Source organism: Amphibalanus amphitrite, unplaced genomic scaffold (assembly GCF_019059575.1).
Source record: "Amphibalanus amphitrite isolate SeventyFive unplaced genomic scaffold, NRLGWU_Aamphi_draft 000702F_arrow, whole genome shotgun sequence".
Classification (NCBI taxonomy): Eukaryota; Metazoa; Arthropoda; class Thecostraca; order Balanomorpha; family Balanidae; genus Amphibalanus; species Amphibalanus amphitrite.
In genome coordinates, this window is record NW_024882196.1 from 208174 (window position 1) to 228876 (window position 20703).

A 20703-nucleotide genomic window follows, 5' to 3' on the forward strand; every position below is an offset into this window, starting at 1 on the left:
TTATATTGGTGTACGATGTCAAATTCGTACAGAAAATTGATTTGAAAAAGTTAAAATTGCGACATTTTTTGTATGATGCGTACCTATAACCAGTAGCGGCGGAACACCTTCAATTAACGGGGGGCACTGCCGACTTTTGGTCCCATTCTTTCCATGCAACGCCCATAGGGCTAATGTTAAAATCCAAAATCGATGGGGGGCACGGTGCCCCGGTGCCCTCTCCGTTCCGCCGCCTATGCCTATAACTTGGCCATTTTTGAAGATATCTGGCTAAAACTTGCTAAAGTCAGTCATAAGCATGTGTTCTATCACCTATATTGCGTTTTTTTTTTCGAAAAGTCAAAAAGTGTTTGAAAAAAGATAAAAATACAAGTTTTGAATTTCAATATGAATACTTTTCAAAATTTTCAAAATTTTCACAATTCGAGATAACAGTTTGATAGCGCAGTCCATTCGGAGTCCTCTCATGCAAAGGAATTTGATCTAGCTCAAAAACTGAGCTCTTGGGAGTGATTCCCGGGGTTCAATGTTTTGCGTCGAAATCGGCCGAACATGACGTCACTCTGACGTCATTTCCGGCCGACCTATGCTAGATACGAAGTTCAAATTCTGACACAATGTGTCAAATGGATACAGCCGAAGGTAGGTACTAAAAATTTGCTGGCGATACATCAAGTGGTTTAGAAGTTATTGCAGAAAAACGGGAGGGGGGGCTATGAATAGTCCCCTCCCCCAGTGGGGCGCGGGTTAAGCCCAGTTTAACCCTCGCCCGTATTGGTGTTTTTCCAGCCGCGAACGTATAAGGGGGGGGGGTCCGTTGGACCCCCCCCCCCTTGCCGTTTCGCCCCTGATCGAGCTAGAGCTTCGCGGAAAAAAACGAGCGTGTTGCCCGTGACGAGAGGAAGCCGATGATACCTAATTTTAAGGTCCTAGGTCATTGGTTGACCTTGCAGGTCAGGTCAATGACCCAAAAGTCGGAAAAATCGGGACCTGTTAGAACGTCGTAAAGTGTGGCTGCTACGGGGTTTTTCGGGGTGCTGATCACGAATATCATGTTAGTTTTGATCACAGATGATGTCTTCATGCATTTAGTCCAGGTCGGGTCAGGTCAGGTCAGGTCAACCAGTAGGGGTCCTGCCGGGTATTCCTAGTAGGTGTCAACCGCCTCTGACAGCTTCGTAACATGTTACGAAGGCACCAAAAGTACTTCGCAAATGTTCAAATGGTTGCTAAATTCGAATTCAGCTGCAAAAACTGGCCTAGAAACATGTAAAACTCGAAAAAGTGAACCGAGGTCATCAAAGGTCAATGACCTGACCTGACCTTCAGGTGACCTTGACACCCAACCTAACGCATGGGGGCAACATCTTTCACATGTTTGAACGCTTGAAACCACGAAAAGACTGCAAACGCGCGGCTAATGCGAGCCGACATACGCCGAATCGCGATTCCGGCCAAACATGGTCTCGAAAAGTAGGTCACAGGTCAAAGGTCATTGGAGTCAAGGTCATGAAATTTTCAGAGTAGGTGTAAAATTGATTAACGCGAGGGTACTGAAAGTTTCGTCGCGATCGGCCGCTTTTTACATGTCCATCAAGTTAGCGTCGTATTCGTATTCGTTTTCAGCGTCGAGTTCAAAACATCGCCAAACTATGCCAAACGATAGATATTGACACGCTGATTCCAAAAATAGCACCCATTTTTTCCTAGGTCAAATATTTTGACCTCTAGGGGCAAAAAACCTCTCTGGCTATAAACAACAATAAGGTACTTCTTTATTTACCGTCCGATCGGGCTGAAACTTATACAAAACATGTGCCGCCACACAAGGATGCGTCACAATCAACAAAATCGCCGATCGAGGTCAAAGGTCAAGGTCATATTTGCGAAAAACCGTTATTTTTCGACGGGGTACCAAATAAAAACTTTATTTACCGTCCGATCGGGCTGAAACTTACACAAAACATGTGCCGCCACACAAGGATGCGTCACAATCAACAAAATCGCCGATCGAGGTCAAAGGTCAAGGTCATATTTGCGAAAAACCGTTATTTTTCGACGGGGTACCAAATAAAAACTTTATTTACCGTCCGATCAGGCTGAAACTTACACAAAACATGTGCCGCCACACAAGGATGCGTCACAATCAACAAAATCGCCAATCGAGGTCAAAGGTCAAGGTCATATTTGCGAAAAACCGTTATTTTTCGACGGGGTACCAAATAAAAACTTTATTTACCGTCCGATCGGGCTGAAACTTACACAAAACATGTGCCGCCACACAAGGATGCGTCACTATCAACAAAATCGCCGATCGAGGTCAAAGGTCAAGGTCATATTTGCGAAAAACCGTTATTTTTCGACGGGGTACCAAATAAAAACTTTATTTACCGTCCGATCGGGCTGAAACTTACACAAAACATGTGCCGCCACACAAGGATGCGTCAAAATCAACAAAATCGCCGATCGAGGTCAAAGGTCAAGGTCATATTTGCGAAAAACCGTTATTTTTCGACGGGGTACCAAATAAAAACTTTATTTACCGTCCGATCGGGCTGAAACTTACACAAAACATGTGCCGCCACACAAGGATGCGTCACAATCAACAAAATCGCCGATCGAGGTCAAAGGTCAAGGTCATATTTGCGAAAAACCGTTATTTTTCGACGGGGTACCAAATAAAAACTTTATTTACCGTCCGATCGGGCTGAAACTTACACAAAACATGTGCCGCCACACAAGAATGCGTCACAATCAACAAAATCGCCGATCGAGGTCAAAGGTCAAGGTCATATTTGCGAAAAAAACGTTATTTTTCGACGGGGTACCAAATAAAAACTTTATTTACCGTCCAATCGGGCTGAAACTTACACAAAACATGTGCCGCCACACAGGGATGCGGCACAATCAACAAAATCGCCGATCGAGGTCAAAGGTCAAGGTCATATTTGCGAAAAACCGTTATTTTTCGATGGGGTACCAAATAAAAACTTTATTTACCGTCCGATCGGGCTGAAACTTACACAAAACATGTGCCGCCACACAAGGATGCGTCACAATCAACAAAATCGCCGATCGAGGTCAAAGGTCAAGGTCATATTTGCGAAAAACCGTTATTTTTCGACGGGGTACCAAATAAAAACTGTATTTACCGTCCGATCGGGCTGAAACTTACACAAAACATGTGCCGCCACACAAGGATGCGTCACAATCAACAAAATCGCCGATCGAGGTCAAAAGTCAAGGTCATATTTGCGAAAAACCGTTATTTTTCGACGGGGTACCAAATAAAAACTTTATTTACCGTCCGATCGGGCTGAAACTTACACAAAACATGTGCCGCCACACAAGGATGCGTCACAATCAACAAAATCGCCAATCGAGGTCAAAGGTCAAGGTCATATTTGCGAAAAACCGTTATTTTTCGACGGGGTACCAAATAAAAACTGTATTTACCGTCCGATCGGGCTGAAACTTACACAAAACATGTGCCGTCACACAAGGATGCGTCACAATCAACAAAATCGCCGATCGAGGTCAAAGGTCAAGATCATATTTGCGAAAAACCGTTATTTTTCGACGGGGTACCAAATAAAAACTTTATTTACCGTCCAATCGGGCTGAAACTTACACAAAACATGTGCCGCCACACAAGGATGCGTCACAATCAACAAAATCGCCAATCGAGGTCAAAGGTCAAGGTCATATTTGCGAAAAACCGTTATTTTTCGACGGGGTACCAAATAAAAACTTTATTTACCCTCCGATCGGGCTGAAACTTACACAAAACATGTGCCGCCACACAAAGATGCGTCACAATCAACAAAATCGCCGATCAAGGTCAAAGGTCAAGGTCATATTTGCGAAAAACCGTTATTTTTCGACGGGGTACCAAATAAAAACTTTATTTACCGTCCGATCGGGCTGAAACTTACACAAAACATGTGCCGCCACACAGGGATGCGTCACAATCAACAAAATCGCCGATCGAGGTCAAAGGTCAAGGTCATATTTGCGAAAAAAACGTTATTTTTCGACGGGGTACCAAATAAAAACTTTATTTACCGTCCAATCGGGCTGAAACTTACACAAAACATGTGCCGCCACACAGGGATGCGGCACAATCAACAAAATCGCCGATCGAGGTCAAAGGTCAAGGTCATATTTGCGAAAAACCGTTATTTTTCGATGGGGTACCAAATAAAAACTTTATTTACCGTCCGATCGGGCTGAAACTTACACAAAACATGTGCCGCCACACAAGGATGCGTCACAATCAACAAAATCGCCGATCGAGGTCAAAGGTCAAGGTCATATTTGCGAAAAACCGTTATTTTTCGACGGGGTACCAAATAAAAACTGTATTTACCGTCCGATCGGGCTGAAACTTACACAAAACATGTGCCGCCACACAAGGATGCGTCACAATCAACAAAATCGCCGATCGAGGTCAAAAGTCAAGGTCATATTTGCGAAAAACCGTTATTTTTCGACGGGGTACCAAATAAAAACTTTATTTACCGTCCGATCGGGCTGAAACTTACACAAAACATGTGCCGCCACACAAGGATGCGTCACAATCAACAAAATCGCTGATCGAGGTCAAAGGTCAAGGTCATATTTGCGAAAAACCGTTATTTTTCGACGGGGTACCAAATAAAAACTGTATTTACCGTCCGATCGGGCTGAAACTTACACAAAACATGTGCCGTCACACAAGGATGCGTCACAATCAACAAAATCGCCGATCGAGGTCAAAGGTCAAGATCATATTTGCGAAAAACCGTTATTTTTCGACGGGGTACCAAATAAAAACTTTATTTACCGTCCAATCGGGCTGAAACTTACACAAAACATGTGCCGCCACACAAGGATGCGTCACAATCAACAAAATCGCCAATCGAGGTCAAAGGTCAAGGTCATATTTGCGAAAAACCGTTATTTTTCGACGGGGTACCAAATAAAAACTTGATTTACCGTCCGATCGGGCTGAAACTTACACAAAGCATGTGCCGCCACACAAAGATGCGTCACAATCAACAAAATCGCCGATCGAGGTCAAAGGTCAAGGTCATATTTGCGAAAAACCGTTATTTTTCGACGGGGTACCAAATAAAAACTTTATTTACCGTCCGATCGGGCTGAAACTTACACAAAACATGTGCCGCCACACAAGGATGCGTCACAATCAACAAAATCGCCAATCCAGGTCAAACGTCAAGGTCATATTTGCGAAAAACCGTTATCCAGAATTGGAGGATCAAAAGCATGCGATAGCATGCTTTTGCATCCGGAAATTCCCATTGGTGGGTCGCTGAAAAAAAGTTCGGCTGAACCTGTTTGTCAGTGAGTGAGTATGTGAGTGAGTTTGTCCAAGCTTTTTTGGACCTGGAGTCAAAATGGGTAGACCGATCGGGACGAAAGTGGGACCGTTTGATTCGTCTCCGACGAGGTAAACTTTTGGTGCTGGCCTCGGTTCGCTCGGTGCTTCGTGGCACATGCTATTCCGCTTCAAAGTTTCGGTGACACGAACTTTTTTGTCAAGGCTACAGGTCAACCCGAGGTCACGGGCAAAGCCATACTGGCGGGACACATCGTTAACACCTTGAACCAGTTTCCAGGGGGGTCACCGTCTGCGAGGGGTGCAGGCTGCACGTGCTGGGGTCGGAAAACCGTTTTGACGTGAGGTCCTCTGGCTCAAAGAAATTTTAAGCTATCAACCTCAAAATCGGTTCAATGGTGGTCCCAGGCAAGGCCTCCAAAATAATGCACATTTCATTGGGCTATGGATCCTCCAATTCTGGCCCAAGGCAACGCACGAGCGCTGCCGGCATCTAGTTTTTCGACGGGGTACCAAATAAAAACTTCATTTACCGTCCGATCGGGCTGAAACTTACACAAAACATGTGCCGCCACACAAGGATGCGTCACAATCAACAAAATCGCCGATCGAGGTCAAAGGTCAAGGTCATATTTGCGAAAAACCGTTATTTTTCGACGGGGTACCGAATAAAAACTTTATTTACCGTCCGATCGGGCTGAAACTTACACAAAACATGTGCCGCCACACAAGGATGCGTCACAATCAACAAAATCGCTGATCGAGGTCAAAGGTCAAGGTCATATTTGCGAAAAACCGTTATTTTTCGACGGGGTACCAAATAAAAACTGTATTTACCGTCCGATCGGGCTGAAACTTACACAAAACATGTGCCGCCACAAAAGGATGCGTCACAATCAACAAAATCGCCGATCGAGGTCAAAGGTCAAGGTCATATTTGCGAAAAACCGTTATTTTTCGACGGGGTACCAAATAAAAACTTTATTTACCGTCCGATCGGGCTGAAACTTACACAAAACATGTGCCGCCACACAAGGATGCGTCACAATCAACAAAATCGCCGATCGAGGTCAAAGGTCAAGGTCATATTTGCGAAAAACCGTTATTTTTCGACGGGGTACCAAATAAAAACTTTATTTACCGTCCGATCGGGCTGAAACTTACACAAAACATGTGCCGCCACACGAGGATGCGTCACAATCAACAAAATTGCCAATCGAGGTCAAAGGTCAAGGTCATATTTGCGAAAAACCGTTATTTTTCGACGGGGTACCAAATAAAAACTTTATTTACTGTCCGATCGGGCTGAAACTTACACAAAACATGTGCCGCCACACAAGGATGCGTCACAATCAACAAAATCGCCGATCGAGGTCAAAGTTCAAGGTCATATTTGCGAAAAACCGTTATTTTTCGACGGGGTACCAAATAAAAACTTTATTTACCGTCCGATCGGGCTGAAACTTACACAAAACATGTGCCGCCACACAAGGATGCGTCACAATCAACAAAATCGCCGATCGAGGTCAAAGGTCAAGGTCATATTTGCGAAAAACCGTTATTTTTCGACGGGGTACCAAATAAAAACTGTATTTACCGTCCGATCGGGCTGAAACTTACACAAAACATGTGCCGCCACACAAGGATGCGTCACAATCAACAAAATCGCCGATCGAGGTCAAAAGTCAAGGTCATATTTGCGAAAAACCGTTATTTTTCGACGGGGTACCAAATAAAAACTTTATTTACCGTCCGATCGGGCTGAAACTTACACAAAACATGTGCCGCCACACAAGGATGCGTCACAATCAACAAAATCGCTGATCGAGGTCAAAGGTCAAGGTCATATTTGCGAAAAACCGTTATTTTTCGACGGGGTACCAAATAAAAACTGTATTTACCGTCCGATCGGGCTGAAACTTACACAAAACATGTGCCGCCACAAAAGGATGCGTCACAATCAACAAATTCGCCGATCGAGGTCAAAGGTCAAGGTCATATTTGCGAAAAACCGTTATTTTTCGACGGGGTACCAAATAAAAACTTTATTTACCGTCCGATCGGGCTGAAACTTACACAAAACATGTGCCGCCACACAAGGATGCGTCACAATCAACAAAATCGCCGATCGAGGTCAAAGGTCAAGGTCATATTTGCGAAAAACCGTTATTTTTCGACGGGGTACCAAATAAAAACTTTATTTACCGTCCGATCGGGCTGAAACTTACACAAAACATGTGCCGCCACACGAGGATGCGTCACAATCAACAAAATTGCCAATCGAGGTCAAAGGTCAAGGTCATATTTGCGAAAAACCGTTATTTTTCGACGGGGTACCAAATAAAAACTTTATTTACTGTCCGATCGGGCTGAAACTTACACAAAACATGTGCCGCCACACAAGGATGCGTCACAATCAACAAAATCGCCGATCGAGGTCAAAGTTCAAGGTCATATTTGCGAAAAACCGTTATTTTTCGACGGGGTACCAAATAAAAACTTTATTTACCGTCCGATCGGGCTGAAACTTACACAAAACATGTGCCGCCACACAAGGATGCGTCACAATCAACAAAATCGCCGATCGAGGTCATAGGTCAAGGTCATATTTGCGACAAACCGTTATTTTTCGACGGGGTACCAAATAAAAACTTTATTTACCGTCCGATCGGGCTGAAACTTGCACAAAACATGTGCCGCCACACAAGGATACGTCACAATCAACAAAATCGCCAATCGAGGTCAAAGGTCAAGGTCATATTTGCGAAAAACCGTTATTTTTCAAATAAGCAAATATGACCTTGACCTTTGACCTCGATTGGCGATTTTGTTAATTGTGCCGCATCCCTGTGTGGCGGCACATGTTTTGTGTAAGTTTCAGCCCGATCGGACGGTAAATAAAGTTTTTATTTGGTAACCCGTCGAAAAATAACGGTTTTTCGCAAATATGACCTTGACCTTTGACCTCGATCGGCGATTTTGTTGATTGTGACGCATCCCTGTGTGGCGGCACATGTTTTGTGTAAGTTTCAGCCCGATCGGACGGTAAATAAAGTTTTTATTTGGTACCCCGTCGAAAAATAACGGTTTTTCGCAAATATGACCTTGACCTTTGACCTCGATCGGCGATTTTGTTGATTGTGACGCATCCCTGTGTGGCGGCACATGTTTTGTGTAAGTTTCAGCCCGATCGGACGGTAAATAAAGTTTTTATTTGGTACCCCGTCGAAAAATAACGGTTTTTCGCAAATATGACCTTGACCTTTGACCTCGATCGGCGATTTTGTTGATTGTGACGCATCCCTGTGTGGCGGCACATGTTTTGTGTAAGTTTCAGCCCGATCGGACGGTAAATAAAGTTTTTATTTGGTACCCCGTCGAAAAATAACGGTTTTTCGCAAATATGACCTTGACCTTTGACCTCGATCGGCGATTTTGTTGATTGTGACGCATCCCTGTGTGGCGGCACATGTTTTGTGTAAGTTTCAGCCCGATCGGACGGTAAATAAAGTTTTTATTTGGTACCCCGTTAAAAAATAACGGTTTTTTCGCAAATATGACCTTGACCTTTGACCTCGATCGGCGATTTTGTTGATTGTGACGCATCCCTGTGTGGCGGCACATGTTTTGTGTAAGTTTCAGCCCGATCGGACGGTAAATAAAGTTTTTATTTGGTACCCCGTCGAAAAATAACGGTTTTTCGCAAATATGACCTTGACTTTGACCTCGATCGGCGATTTTGTTGATTGTGACGCATCCTTGTTTGGCGGCACATGTTTTGTGTAAGTTTCAGCCCGATCGGACGGTAAATAAAGTTTTTATTTGGTACCCCGTCGAAAAATAACGGTTTTTCGCAAATATGACCTTTACCTTTGACCTCGATCGGCGATTTTGTTGATTGTGACGCATCCTTGTGTGGCGGCACATGTTTTGTGTAAGTTTCAGCCCGATCGGACGGTAAATACAGTTTTTATTTGGTACCCCGTCGAAAAATAACGGTTTTTCGCAAATATGACCTTGACCTTTGACCTCGATCGGCGATTTTGTTGATTGTGAGGCATCCTTGTGTGGCGGCACATGTTTTGTGTAAGTTTCAGCCCGATCGGACGGTAAATAAAGTTTTTATTTGGTACCCCGTCGAAAAATAACGGTTTTTCGCAAAAATGACCTTGACCTTTGACCTCGATCGGCGATTTTGTTGATTGTGACGCATCCTTGTGTGGCGGCACATGTTTTGTGTAAGTTTCAGCCCGATCGGACGGTAAATAAAGTTTTTATTTGGTACCCCGTCGAAAAATAACGGTTTTTCGCAAATATGACCTTGACCTTTGACCTCGATCGGCGATTTTGTTGATTGTGACGCATCCTTGTGTGGCGGCACATGTTTTGTGTAAGTTTCAGCCCGATCGGACGGTAAATAAAGTTTTTATTTGGTACCCCGTCGAAAAATAACGGTTTTTCGCAAATATGACCTTGACCTTTGACCTCGATCGGCGATTTTGTTGATTGTGACGCATCCTTGTGTGGCGGCACATGTTTTGTGTAAGTTTCAGCCCGATCGGACGGTAAATAAAGTTTTTATTTGGTACCCCGTCGAAAAATAACGGTTTTTCGCAAATATGACCTTGACCTTTGACCTCGATCGGCGATTTTGTTGATTGTGACGCATCCCTGTGTGGCGGCACATGTTTTGTGTAAGTTTCAGCCCGATCGGACGGTAAATAAAGTTTTTATTTGGTACCCCGTCGAAAAATAACGGTTTTTCGCAAATATGACCTTGACCTTTGACCTCGATCGGCGATTTTGTTGATTGTGACGCATCCCAGTGTGGCGGCACATGTTTTGTGTAAGTTTCAGCCCGATCGGACGGTAAATAAAGTTTTTATTTGGTACCCCGTCGAAAAATAACGGTTTTTCGCAAATATGACCTTGACCTTTGACCTCGATCGGCGATTTTGTTGATTGTGACGCATCCCTGTGTGGCGGCACATGTTTTGTGTAAGTTTCAGCCCGATCAGACGGTAAATAAAGTTTTTATTTGGTACCCCGTTAAAAAATAACGGTTTTTCGCAAATATGACCTTGACCTTTGACCTCGATCGGCGATTTTGTTGATTGTGACGCATCCCTGTGTGGCGGCACATGTTTTGTGTAAGTTTCAGCCCGATCGGACGGTAAATAAAGTTTTTATTTGGTACCCCGTCGAAAAATAACGGTTTTTCGCAAATATGACCTTTACCTTTGACCTCGATCGGCGATTTTGTTGATTGTGACGCATCCTTGTGTGGCGGCACATGTTTTGTGTAAGTTTCAGCCCGATCGGACGGTAAATACAGTTTTTATTTGGTACCCCGACGAAAAATAACGGTTTTTCGCAAATATGACCTTGACCTTTGACCTCGATCGGCGATTTTGTTGATTGTGACGCATCCTTGTGTGGCGGCACATGTTTTGTGTAAGTTTCAGCTCGATCGGACGGTAAATAAAATTTTTATTTGGTACCCCGTCGAAAAATAACGGTTTTTCGCAAATATGACCTTGACCTTTGACCTCGATCGGCGATTTTGTTGATTGTGACGCATCCTTGTGTGGCGGCACATGTTTTGTGTAAGTTTCAGCCCGATCGGACGGTAAATAAAGTTTTTATTTGGTACCCCGTCGAAAAATAACGGTTTTTCGCAAATATGACCTTGACCTTTGACCTCGATCGGCGATTTTGTTGATTGTGACGCATCCTTGTGTGGCGGCACATGTTTTGTGTAAGTTTCAGCCCGATCGGACGGTAAATAAAGTTTTTATTTGGTACCCCATCGAAAAATAACGGTTTTTCGCAAATATGACCTTGACCTTTGACCTCGATCGGCGATTTTGTTAATTGTGCCGCATCCCTGTGTGGCGGCACATGTTTTGTGTAAGTTTCAGCCCGATCGGACGGTAAATAAAGTTTTTATTTGGTACCCCGTCGAAAAATAACGGTTTTTCGCAAATATGACCTTGACCTTTGACCTCGATCGGCGATTTTGTTGATTGTGACGCATCCCTGTGTGGCGGCACATGTTTTGTGTAAGTTTCAGCCCGATCGGACGGTAAATAAAGTTTTTATTTGGTACCCCGTCGAAAAATAACGGTTTTTCGCAAATATGACCTTGACCTTTGACCTCGATCGGCGATTTTGTTGATTGTGACGCATCCCTGTGTGGCGGCACATGTTTTGTGTAAGTTTCAGCCCGATCGGACGGTAAATAAAGTTTTTATTTGGTACCCCGTCGAAAAATAACGGTTTTTCGCAAATATGACCTTGACCTTTGACCTCGATCGGCGATTTTGTTGATTGTGACGCATCCCTGTGTGGCGGCACATGTTTTGTGTAAGTTTCAGCCCGATCGGACGGTAAATAAAGTTTTTATTTGGTACCCCGTTAAAAAATAACGGTTTTTCGCAAATATGACCTTGACCTTTGACCTCGATCGGCGATTTTGTTGATTGTGACGCATCCTTGTGTGGCGGCACATGTTTTGTGTAAGTTTCAGCCCGATCGGACGGTAAATACAGTTTTTATTTGGTACCCCGTCGAAAAATAACGGTTTTTCGCAAATATGACCTTGACCTTTGACCTCGATCGGCGATTTTGTTGATTGTGACGCATCCTTGTGTGGCGGCACATGTTTTGTGTAAGTTTCAGCCAGATCGGACGGTAAATAAAGTTTTTATTTGGTACCCCGTCGAAAAATAACGGTTTTTCGCAAATATGACCTTGACCTTTGACCTCGATTGGCGATTTTGTTGATTGTGACGCATCCTTGTGTGGCGGCACATGTTTTGTGTAAGTTTCAGCCCGATCGGACGGTAAATAAAGTTTTTATTTGGTACCCCGTCGAAAAATAACGGTTTTTCGCAAATATGACCTTGACCTTTGACCTCGATCGCCGATTTTGTTGATTGTGACGCATCCTTGTGTGGCGGCACATGTTTTGTGTAAGTTTCAGCCCGATCGGACGGTAAATAAAGTTTTTATTTGGTACCCCGTCGAAAAATAACGGTTTTTCGCAAATATGACCTTGACCTTTGACCTCGATCGGCGATTTTGTTGATTGTGACGCATCCTTGTGTGGCGGCACATGTTTTGTGTAAGTTTCAGCCCGATCGGACGGTAAATAAAGTTTTTATTTGGTACCCCGTCGAAAAATAACGGTTTTTCGCAAATATGACCTTGACCTTTGACCTCGATCGGCGATTTTGTTGATTGTGACGCATCCTTGTGTGGCGGCACATGTTTTGTGTAAGTTTCAGCCCGATCGGACGGTAAATACAGTTTTATTTGGTACCCCGTCGAAAAATAACGGTTTTTCGCAAATATGACCTTGACCTTTGACTTCGATCGGCGATTTTGTTGATTGTGACGCATCCTTGTGTGGCGGCACATGTTTTGTGTAAGTTTCAGCCCGATCGGACGGTAAATAAAGTTTTTATTTGGTACCCCGTCGAAAAATAACGGTTTTTCGCAAATATGACCTTGACCTTTGACCTCGATCGGCGATTTTGTTGATTGTGACGCATCCTTGTGTGGCGGCACATGTTTTGTGTAAGTTTCAGCCCGATCAGCCGGTAAATAAAGTTTTTATTTGGTACCCCGTCGAAAAATAACGGTTTTTCGCAAATATGGCCTTGACCTTTGACCTCGATCGGCGATTTTGTTGATTGTGACGCATCCCTGTGTGGCGGCACATGTTTTGTGTAAGTTTCAGCCCGATCGGACGGTAAATACAGTTTTATTTGGTACCCCGTCGAAAAATAACGGTTTTTCGCAAATATGACCTTGACCTTTGACTTCGATCGGCGATTTTGTTGATTGTGACGCATCCTTGTGTGGCGGCACATGTTTTGTGTAAGTTTCAGCCCGATCAGACGGTAAATAAAGTTTTTATTTGGTACCCCGTCGAAAAATAACGGTTTTTCGCAAATATGACCTTGACCTTTGACCTCGATCGGCGATTTTGTTGATTGTGACGCATCCTTGTGTGGCGGCACATGTTTTGTGTAAGTTTCAGCCCGATCAGACGGTAAATAAAGTTTTTATTTGGTACCCCGTCGAAAAATAACGGTTTTTCGCAAATATGGCCTTGACCTTTGACCTCGATCGGCGATTTTGTTGATTGTGACGCATCCCTGTGTGGCGGCACATGTTTTGTGTAAGTTTCAGCCCGATCGGACGGTAAATAAAGAAGTACCTTATTGTTGTTTATAGCCAGAGAGGTTTTTTGCCCCTAGAGGTCAAAATATTTGACCTAGGAAAAAATGAGTGATATTTTTGGAATCAGCGTGTCAAGGTCTATCGTTTGGCATAGTTTGGCGATGTTTTGAACTCGACGCTGAAAACGAATACGAATACGACGCTAACTTGATGGACATGCTTTTTACGCGAGTTATTCGCGAAAAACCATGGGGGGGTCCGTTCGACCCCCCCCCCCCCTATACGGGCGAGGGTTAAGGTCCTAGGTCATTGGTTGACCTTCCAGGCCAGGTCAATGACCCAAAAGTCGGGAAAATCGGGCCCTGTTAGAACCGTCGTTAAGAGTGGCTGCTACGAGTATTGGGTTTTTCGGAATGCTGATCATTAGTTTTGATCGCAGATGATGTCTTCAATTTCATGCATTTGGGCCAGGTCGGGCCAGACGGTCAGGTCAGGTCAACTAGGGGTCGTGCCGGATATTCGTAGTAGTGTTAGCCGCCTCTGACAGCTTCGTAACATGTTAACCCTATTAGTGGCAGGCTCCTGGCTACCCCTATTAGTGGCAGTGGGGCTGTTTACGACCCCCCCCCCCCTTGATATCTCGAGATCTAACGGGCCGATTTTCAAAATTCAAACGGCATTCGATTTCGCTCAACGTGATCTACATTTCTAAAAAATAAAAAGTAAAAAAGTCAATAGGGGGGGGTAGAGGGGGGTAAAAACGGGCAAATTGCAGATACATTTTAGACTGTTTATCACGGCCAGGTTTCTGAACCAATCTTAACGCAACTTTTGCCGATCGATAGAGAATGAACCAGGAATTCACATGGATCCTAAAAATATGCATTTTCAAAAATCATAGGCGGATACAGATCATTGAGATTGGGGGTACACAAAAAGTATAGTAAATAAGGTTTTTGTTGGTACTGTTTCTAAAAAGGGTGGTAATGGTCTTGTTCCATAAGTGCGAGGGTTAGTCTGCGCCCCACCAAGCGTCCTTGATTTCCACGCGCTGCTGGGGGGGGGGGGTGTTTGAACACCCCTCCCTTCCTTGGTCTGCCGAGCAACGCGCCCTGCTGGGGGCCGGGGGCATTTTGCCCCTCCCCCCCTAATTAAGATCTGAACCACGCAAGATAGTGACAAGCAGCAAACGGTGTTTGATAGCCCCAACAGGAAATTACCTTGTGACCCAATTTCATTGACCTAGGTCAAACCGATGACGTCACAGGTCAGGTCAAATGTCGATTTTTCACCGTTTACAGGCATTGAAAGAAATGCGTTGTAAAATCGAGTAAAATGCATTTCATTGAAAATTATCGATGGGGAAATGTTCGTCAAAGACGTATTTTGCTATTTGAGGTCACTGATACCAGGTCAGGTCACAGAGGTCAGGTCACTGAGGTTCACATATGAAAATTCATTTGATGCATGTTTTATGGTCCGTTTTATATGCCAAATACGATTATGTGGGTCAGGCAGCCTTTAGGGTCAGCTGAGACTATGTTCTGGTGAAGGTCAGGTCAAGGTCAGGTCAAGGTCAGGTCAAGGTCAGGTCAAGGTCAGGTCAAGGTCAGGTCAAATTAGGTCAAATTTCAAAGTTGATATTTTTGCATAAAATGGGTATTGATTCGATGCAGCTCGTCACGGGGAGTTCAATGGTGGTCTTTGTTTTGCGCTAGGTGGTCTAGAATTGCTAAGAATTGCTTTTAAAAAATCGCTAGGTATAGCTTGGCCAAAAAAGGAGGTACCTATCGATCTAAAATTTGGTATGTATATAGAAGAGCGCAGGGACTATCACATATACTCCGTTTTTTCGAAATTCGGGAAATTTTGAATTTTTTTTTCGTTTTTTCTGAAAAAAATCAATTTTTGCATTTTTGGAGATTAAAATCCCAAAATAGGCCGACCTATGGTAGCTACGAAGTTCATATTTTGACTCAAGGTGTCAAATTGATGCAGACGAAGGTACTGATAGTTTGGCGTCGATACGTCAAGTGGTTTGGAAGTTATTGCAGAAAAATGGGAGGGGGCTATGAATAGCCCCCCGCCCCCACAGTGGGGCGCGGGACATCAGTCCCCCGAGTTTGCTGTCCAGCGCTTCCCTTTCTACCACAGCGGTCAGCGGTCACCAATATCCCCGCCCGGATACACCGTGGCGGCCGGCGCGCTGCCGGGGTCGGCTGGGCCGCCTCTCCGGCTGCTCTGCCGGCCAGGTACACCCGCTCTGACCACCCAGCCTCCATCGATCCCCAGCCTCCGGACGGTAGCGACTAAAACGAACACGCATCGATTCGCGTGCGCCGATCGACCCTGAGCGAGCGGGCGCGCGCGAGCGGCGCGCACGGCCGCTGTTCTGGCCGCCGGCCGCACGCGGCGCCGCCAGTCGACGGCGGGCGCCGGCCGCGCCGCCATGAGCTACTGGGCCCGCACAGTGGACCCTTCGTTCAGCGCACCGGAGCCGAGCTTCGAGCCGATCCGTGCTGAGCTGGTGGCCGGCCCGCCGCCCGACAGCCCGGTCCGCGGCCGGTGCACGAGCGTGGCGGTGCGCGGCTGCCGCTGTGTGGGTCTCGTGCTGCTGGTGCTCATTGTGTGGCTGATCGGGGCGCACTTCTGGTCGGTTCATAACAGGAGAGCGGCGGCGGAGGAGGACAAGACACGGGTGCAGGTGAGTCGCTGGCTGCAGCGCGGTCTAACGCTGTGGCGAGGGGAAATTCACTTGAGCCTCGCTGTTTTGAAAGGATAGCAAATGAGCCTGGATGGTTTTTGTTCTAAAAATGGAGATTTATGCTTGGATTCTGAAGAAGGAGGACATTGGAACTATTTAGTTATTTAGGTGAATGTCTGCCTACCTGTAGGACGTGCCTAAGAAGTCTTAGTTTATTGTAATGGCGGCTCGATGCTGTCTGCTGCTCAAAACTTCGGACTGTTTTATGGCTTTGCATGTCCTTAGGAGCGTAACTATAACGAGAGCTGAGCCTGTTCGAATGACCCCTACATTTCTCATCACCTATGCTATGTCTGGCATGCTCCATAACGTTGATGGGATATGTGGTAGTGCACGTTACGAATAATAAACACCAAACCCGTGCGTATGTCCATTTTGTAAATGGGTGTCTGTGTTCACGGGCTAAGCGCACCGATACTTGTATGTTGACAAACAAGCAAAAATGACAGCGTAGCTCAATAATATCATCGTAGCTCGATGGTCTTTATCACCTGACCTGAGCATCCACACACCTTATCAGTTGGTGGCGCTTAGCGTGATATCAGTCATCCAGCGCCAGGCATAATTGCATACGTGGCTGCGTTTTCGAAGATTGCCCACTGCAGAGACGCAAATTTCAGACCAGAGTACGAGCGGCCGGCCATCAAAACTGATTCAGAATAGGAAGAGGGCTGATTGTGGCATGCCTATTGCCTTAGCTCAAGTAAGTGAGGCAGATGATGGGGTATCTACCTATGCAGGCATTGTAGGTAGGTATTGCATATTGCAAGTCATTGCATTTGTATCGATGGGATAAGAAATAATAACGAAAATAAGAAATAAATAAATCAGCTGCTCGAGTCACATACATATACGGGTATGTATAGTTAGGCGTGAGATTTTCTTCAAACATTGCGTTCCTAGATCGATGACGCACCTCACCGTGTTTAACCCTCGCCCATGTAGGGGGGGTTGGTGCAACCCCCCCCTGAGGTTTTTCGGAAATAGTGCAAAAACGGCGGCGCGCAGCGCCGCCAAATTTTGGGTACCTTATGGGGCAAACCTTGCGCATCTTTTGATAAAAAAAAATTTGACCGGGTCATGTCAGGTCACGGAGTTATGACGTCACAAAGGGAACAGCCTCCGGCCGGATTTTCACAAACTGAGTGCAAACGCCCGAGGTTTCCTGCCGGTGGTACGGACATCGGTTGATGGATCGTGATGAAACTTCCCATGCATGTTGGGGCAAGTATTGGCTATCATATGGTATAAGAAACTTGACCGGGTCAGGTCAGGTCACGGAGCTATGACGTCACAAGAGGAACAGCGTCCGGTACTATTTTTGAAAAGCGCCCGAACCACTATTTTGCTAATTCTTGTCACCTCAATGGGAATATGCAGCAATATTAGCTTCTATAGGGAGCAAATGGACATCCCAAATCCAAAAATACAATCAGATTTCAAAAATTTAAATTCTGATTTTTCGAATTTCTGCCGCCGACTGTGACCTTGCCGACTTCCGGCGCTCCCAACGCGCCATTTTTAGAGCTAGGGAAACGAAATACATACCAAACGATAGAGAATTGATCAAGGAACACGATAGTGAAGGTTTCAAGTCGATATCTCTCACCGTTTTGCCGCAATCGCCGCGGAAAATTTGAAAAAGTCTATTTTTCCGAAAATTTGACCTTTGACCGGTCAAAAGTAGGTCAAATGTTGACCTAGGACCAAAAAATATACCACCAATCGCGAGATCTCGGCGAGAGCAATCCGTTGGTCTTTTCCGCTAAGCTCTACGACGCTCCGTTTTCAAACGCCAAGGGGGGGTCGCACCAACCCCCCCCCCCCCCCTGCATGGGCGAAGGTGGCAGATCGCCGTTTACGGGCGAGGGTTAAATCTCTGCATCCGTCATCTCAGGGCTGCTCGATATAAAGCTCGCTGCGCCGGCGCCGCGTGCGGGATAAAGTGCCAGATTAAAGTGGGAGCAGCTGAGAGGAAGATCTATGGAGTCGGTCGGGAGGCGTGGGTGGACGTCGCGCTCGCACCGGAAGCAATCGGTGGAAGATGAACGATGGCGGACTGGAGCGGGAGGGAGGTGGTTTTGGCCAGTAGTCCTGGAACGCTGAGGATTTCTAGGTCTTGTTCGGGGATACTTATTCTTTACTGATGTGACCACGGGCGTGTTAGAACTTTCTATATATAAAAAAAAACAGCGCACGGATAAAGATTACGCAGAGCAGTATTTAACCCTTTGTTTCACTTGTTATTGTTTGAACGCTTGCACTCTGTAGGCGTTTAAATCCTATGCGGGCCATGTGCCGTCCTACCAACTGGCATATGACAAACAATAGTGGTAGTGAATTTGCCATAAATGCCCATGACAATCGAACGATCGTAACCGCATATCGTTTAATGGGGCAATGCTGCCTTTGTCATTATGGTAAATACAGAAATAAGTAATACGGAATTTCCAGTGATTGAAACAATACCATTAGGTCCATTAGTCTCACCATCGAGTTATTATCGTCAGTGTAGAAGACAGCAAACATTAACACATTTACGTTTCTGTTTTTCCTAAATTACTACTATGGCTTGCACTTTGTTCTGGCAATTTTAGCTAGCTTCCTAGCTTGTTTTTGTTACATATGGCATGATACCTAATGTTTTTGTTTCATAGCTTTTCATTACCTATTTCAAAGCTGAAGCGTTGCAATGTAGTTGTCCCTTGGTCCTTCCTGAGTTTTGATTTATGATTCAATTCCCGTTCATAATTAGGTAAGGCAGAGGTGTATTAATTAAAAGCAAGACTCAATCGCACGGAACCTCACAAACAATGTGAGTGCACGAACTCAGCGTTGCAAAGGGTATTGCATATGCCACTGAGCGAAGCCATCCTTCATTCCGACCTCGGCCGATCAATGAAAGGTCGCTGGCCCGTCAGCTGCTGTTCGATGGCTACTGCATGTGCAAACTTTCCAGCCGAAAGGCCTCCTGTCAATGCAGCAGTGCAGGCGACCTCCAACAGCCAGACATTTCTAAACAGCTGCCTTAGTTCGAGCTGTTGAACGTGTTGAACTGTCTCCATAAAAAGTAGCCGCCTACATCTGTTCGTATCTGGCATTGATGGTTTGACACAGCTGTCAAAGCTCGTTTGCTTCATTCATCATCCAGTTTGTTAGCAGCCTCGCACCTTGCCAATCAAAAACAAAGGACGACGAGCGTGCCAAATGACCCAGATGGCAGAGAACATGAAAAAGGTGCAGCTCAATCAAAAAATATACTTGTTCAGTTTTTGTCTAACACGTTTCAGGAGTTACAATCAAGTCATGCATTAGTTGAGCTGTACAAAACTCATTTCAAAACTAGTATTTCACAGCCATCCAGGAAAGCTTAAGCAAAAATTAGGTATTGCTTCCATCGTTTTGATTTTTGTGGTCTCTATAACTGCCAAAATATGCATATTGTGTTTCCTTGCAACGCACTCTTGCAAATTATCTACGTGAATCGATCAAATGATATTGCCAATTTGCCACTCGCTGCTGAACGAAAGAAAAACAGCTTACTAAATCGGGACGGTGAATTGCTCGTTTTTTTCTTAATCACACCGTTAAACATAAGAATCTGAATGCCTTACGTGTACCTATACTAAGCTCCTAATTCACAAATCATTATCTAAAACTAATATCGGTCTGCCAAGATAAAGCCGAAAGGCAGCACTTTGAATGGGACTTCGCTATCGCCTTTTCAGATAAATCCATAAACGGCTTGCACACCGAGTATTGGCTCATCGGCATAAATCAATACGGCACTGGAGGCTGTCAGAATTGGTGCATGTCGACAGTCCAAGACTGACAGTTTACTGCAGCCTGCAGCCGTCAACTTTGCGGCAACTTTGGCAGCCAAAAGGAGAGCTGCAGCCGAGCTGGAACGGCGGAATAGGAATGTTCATCATATAACAGACTCGTCGCTGAAAATGGTCTCTTCTCTGAAATGGAGTCGCTTCTGGCGGGCCGCCCGGCGGCTGATTATGGTAGTGGCCACCGCTCAGCGCCGTGCCGGATGTTACGGTGCATGCTTTAGCAGGTTATCGTCTGAATATCACCCCTTTTGGCTGCATAGATGTTTTTGATCAGAGACGAATTGTGTCAGCGCCGGGAAGTTGCACAAACTCGTTTCAGAAATGCATATTTGATGTTTTGTATGACTATTGACTACATGAATCTTGTACCCGTGAAATCAGTGGCGTAGCAATGGTGCTGTCTTAAAATGTAATTGATTTTATTTTTGAAACATTAGCTATATGTTCGGGTTTCTTTTCCGCGTGCACGATGTGAAGTTGAGACGTTTCAATTTAATGTTTGGTCAAATTGCCTTTGATTTGCCCGTTTTAGAATCAGAGTGGAAATTTAACTGAGAAAACGTTATAAT

At 45.0% G+C, this 20703-nt stretch overlaps 1 protein-coding gene across 1 annotated transcript in view; it reads left to right on the plus strand.

Moving 5' to 3' along the window:
• The first annotated feature begins 15969 nt into the window (after positions 1–15969).
• LOC122364847 (gamma-interferon-inducible lysosomal thiol reductase-like) overlaps positions 15970–20703 on the plus strand; it is a 35089-nt gene continuing 30355 nt past the window's right edge. Inside the window, exon 1 of the mRNA XM_043335619.1 lies at positions 15970–16235. Within this exon, the coding sequence (XP_043191554.1) occupies positions 15981–16235 (255 nt within the window). The 5' untranslated portion in view covers positions 15970–15980. The remainder of the gene's footprint in view (positions 16236–20703) is intronic.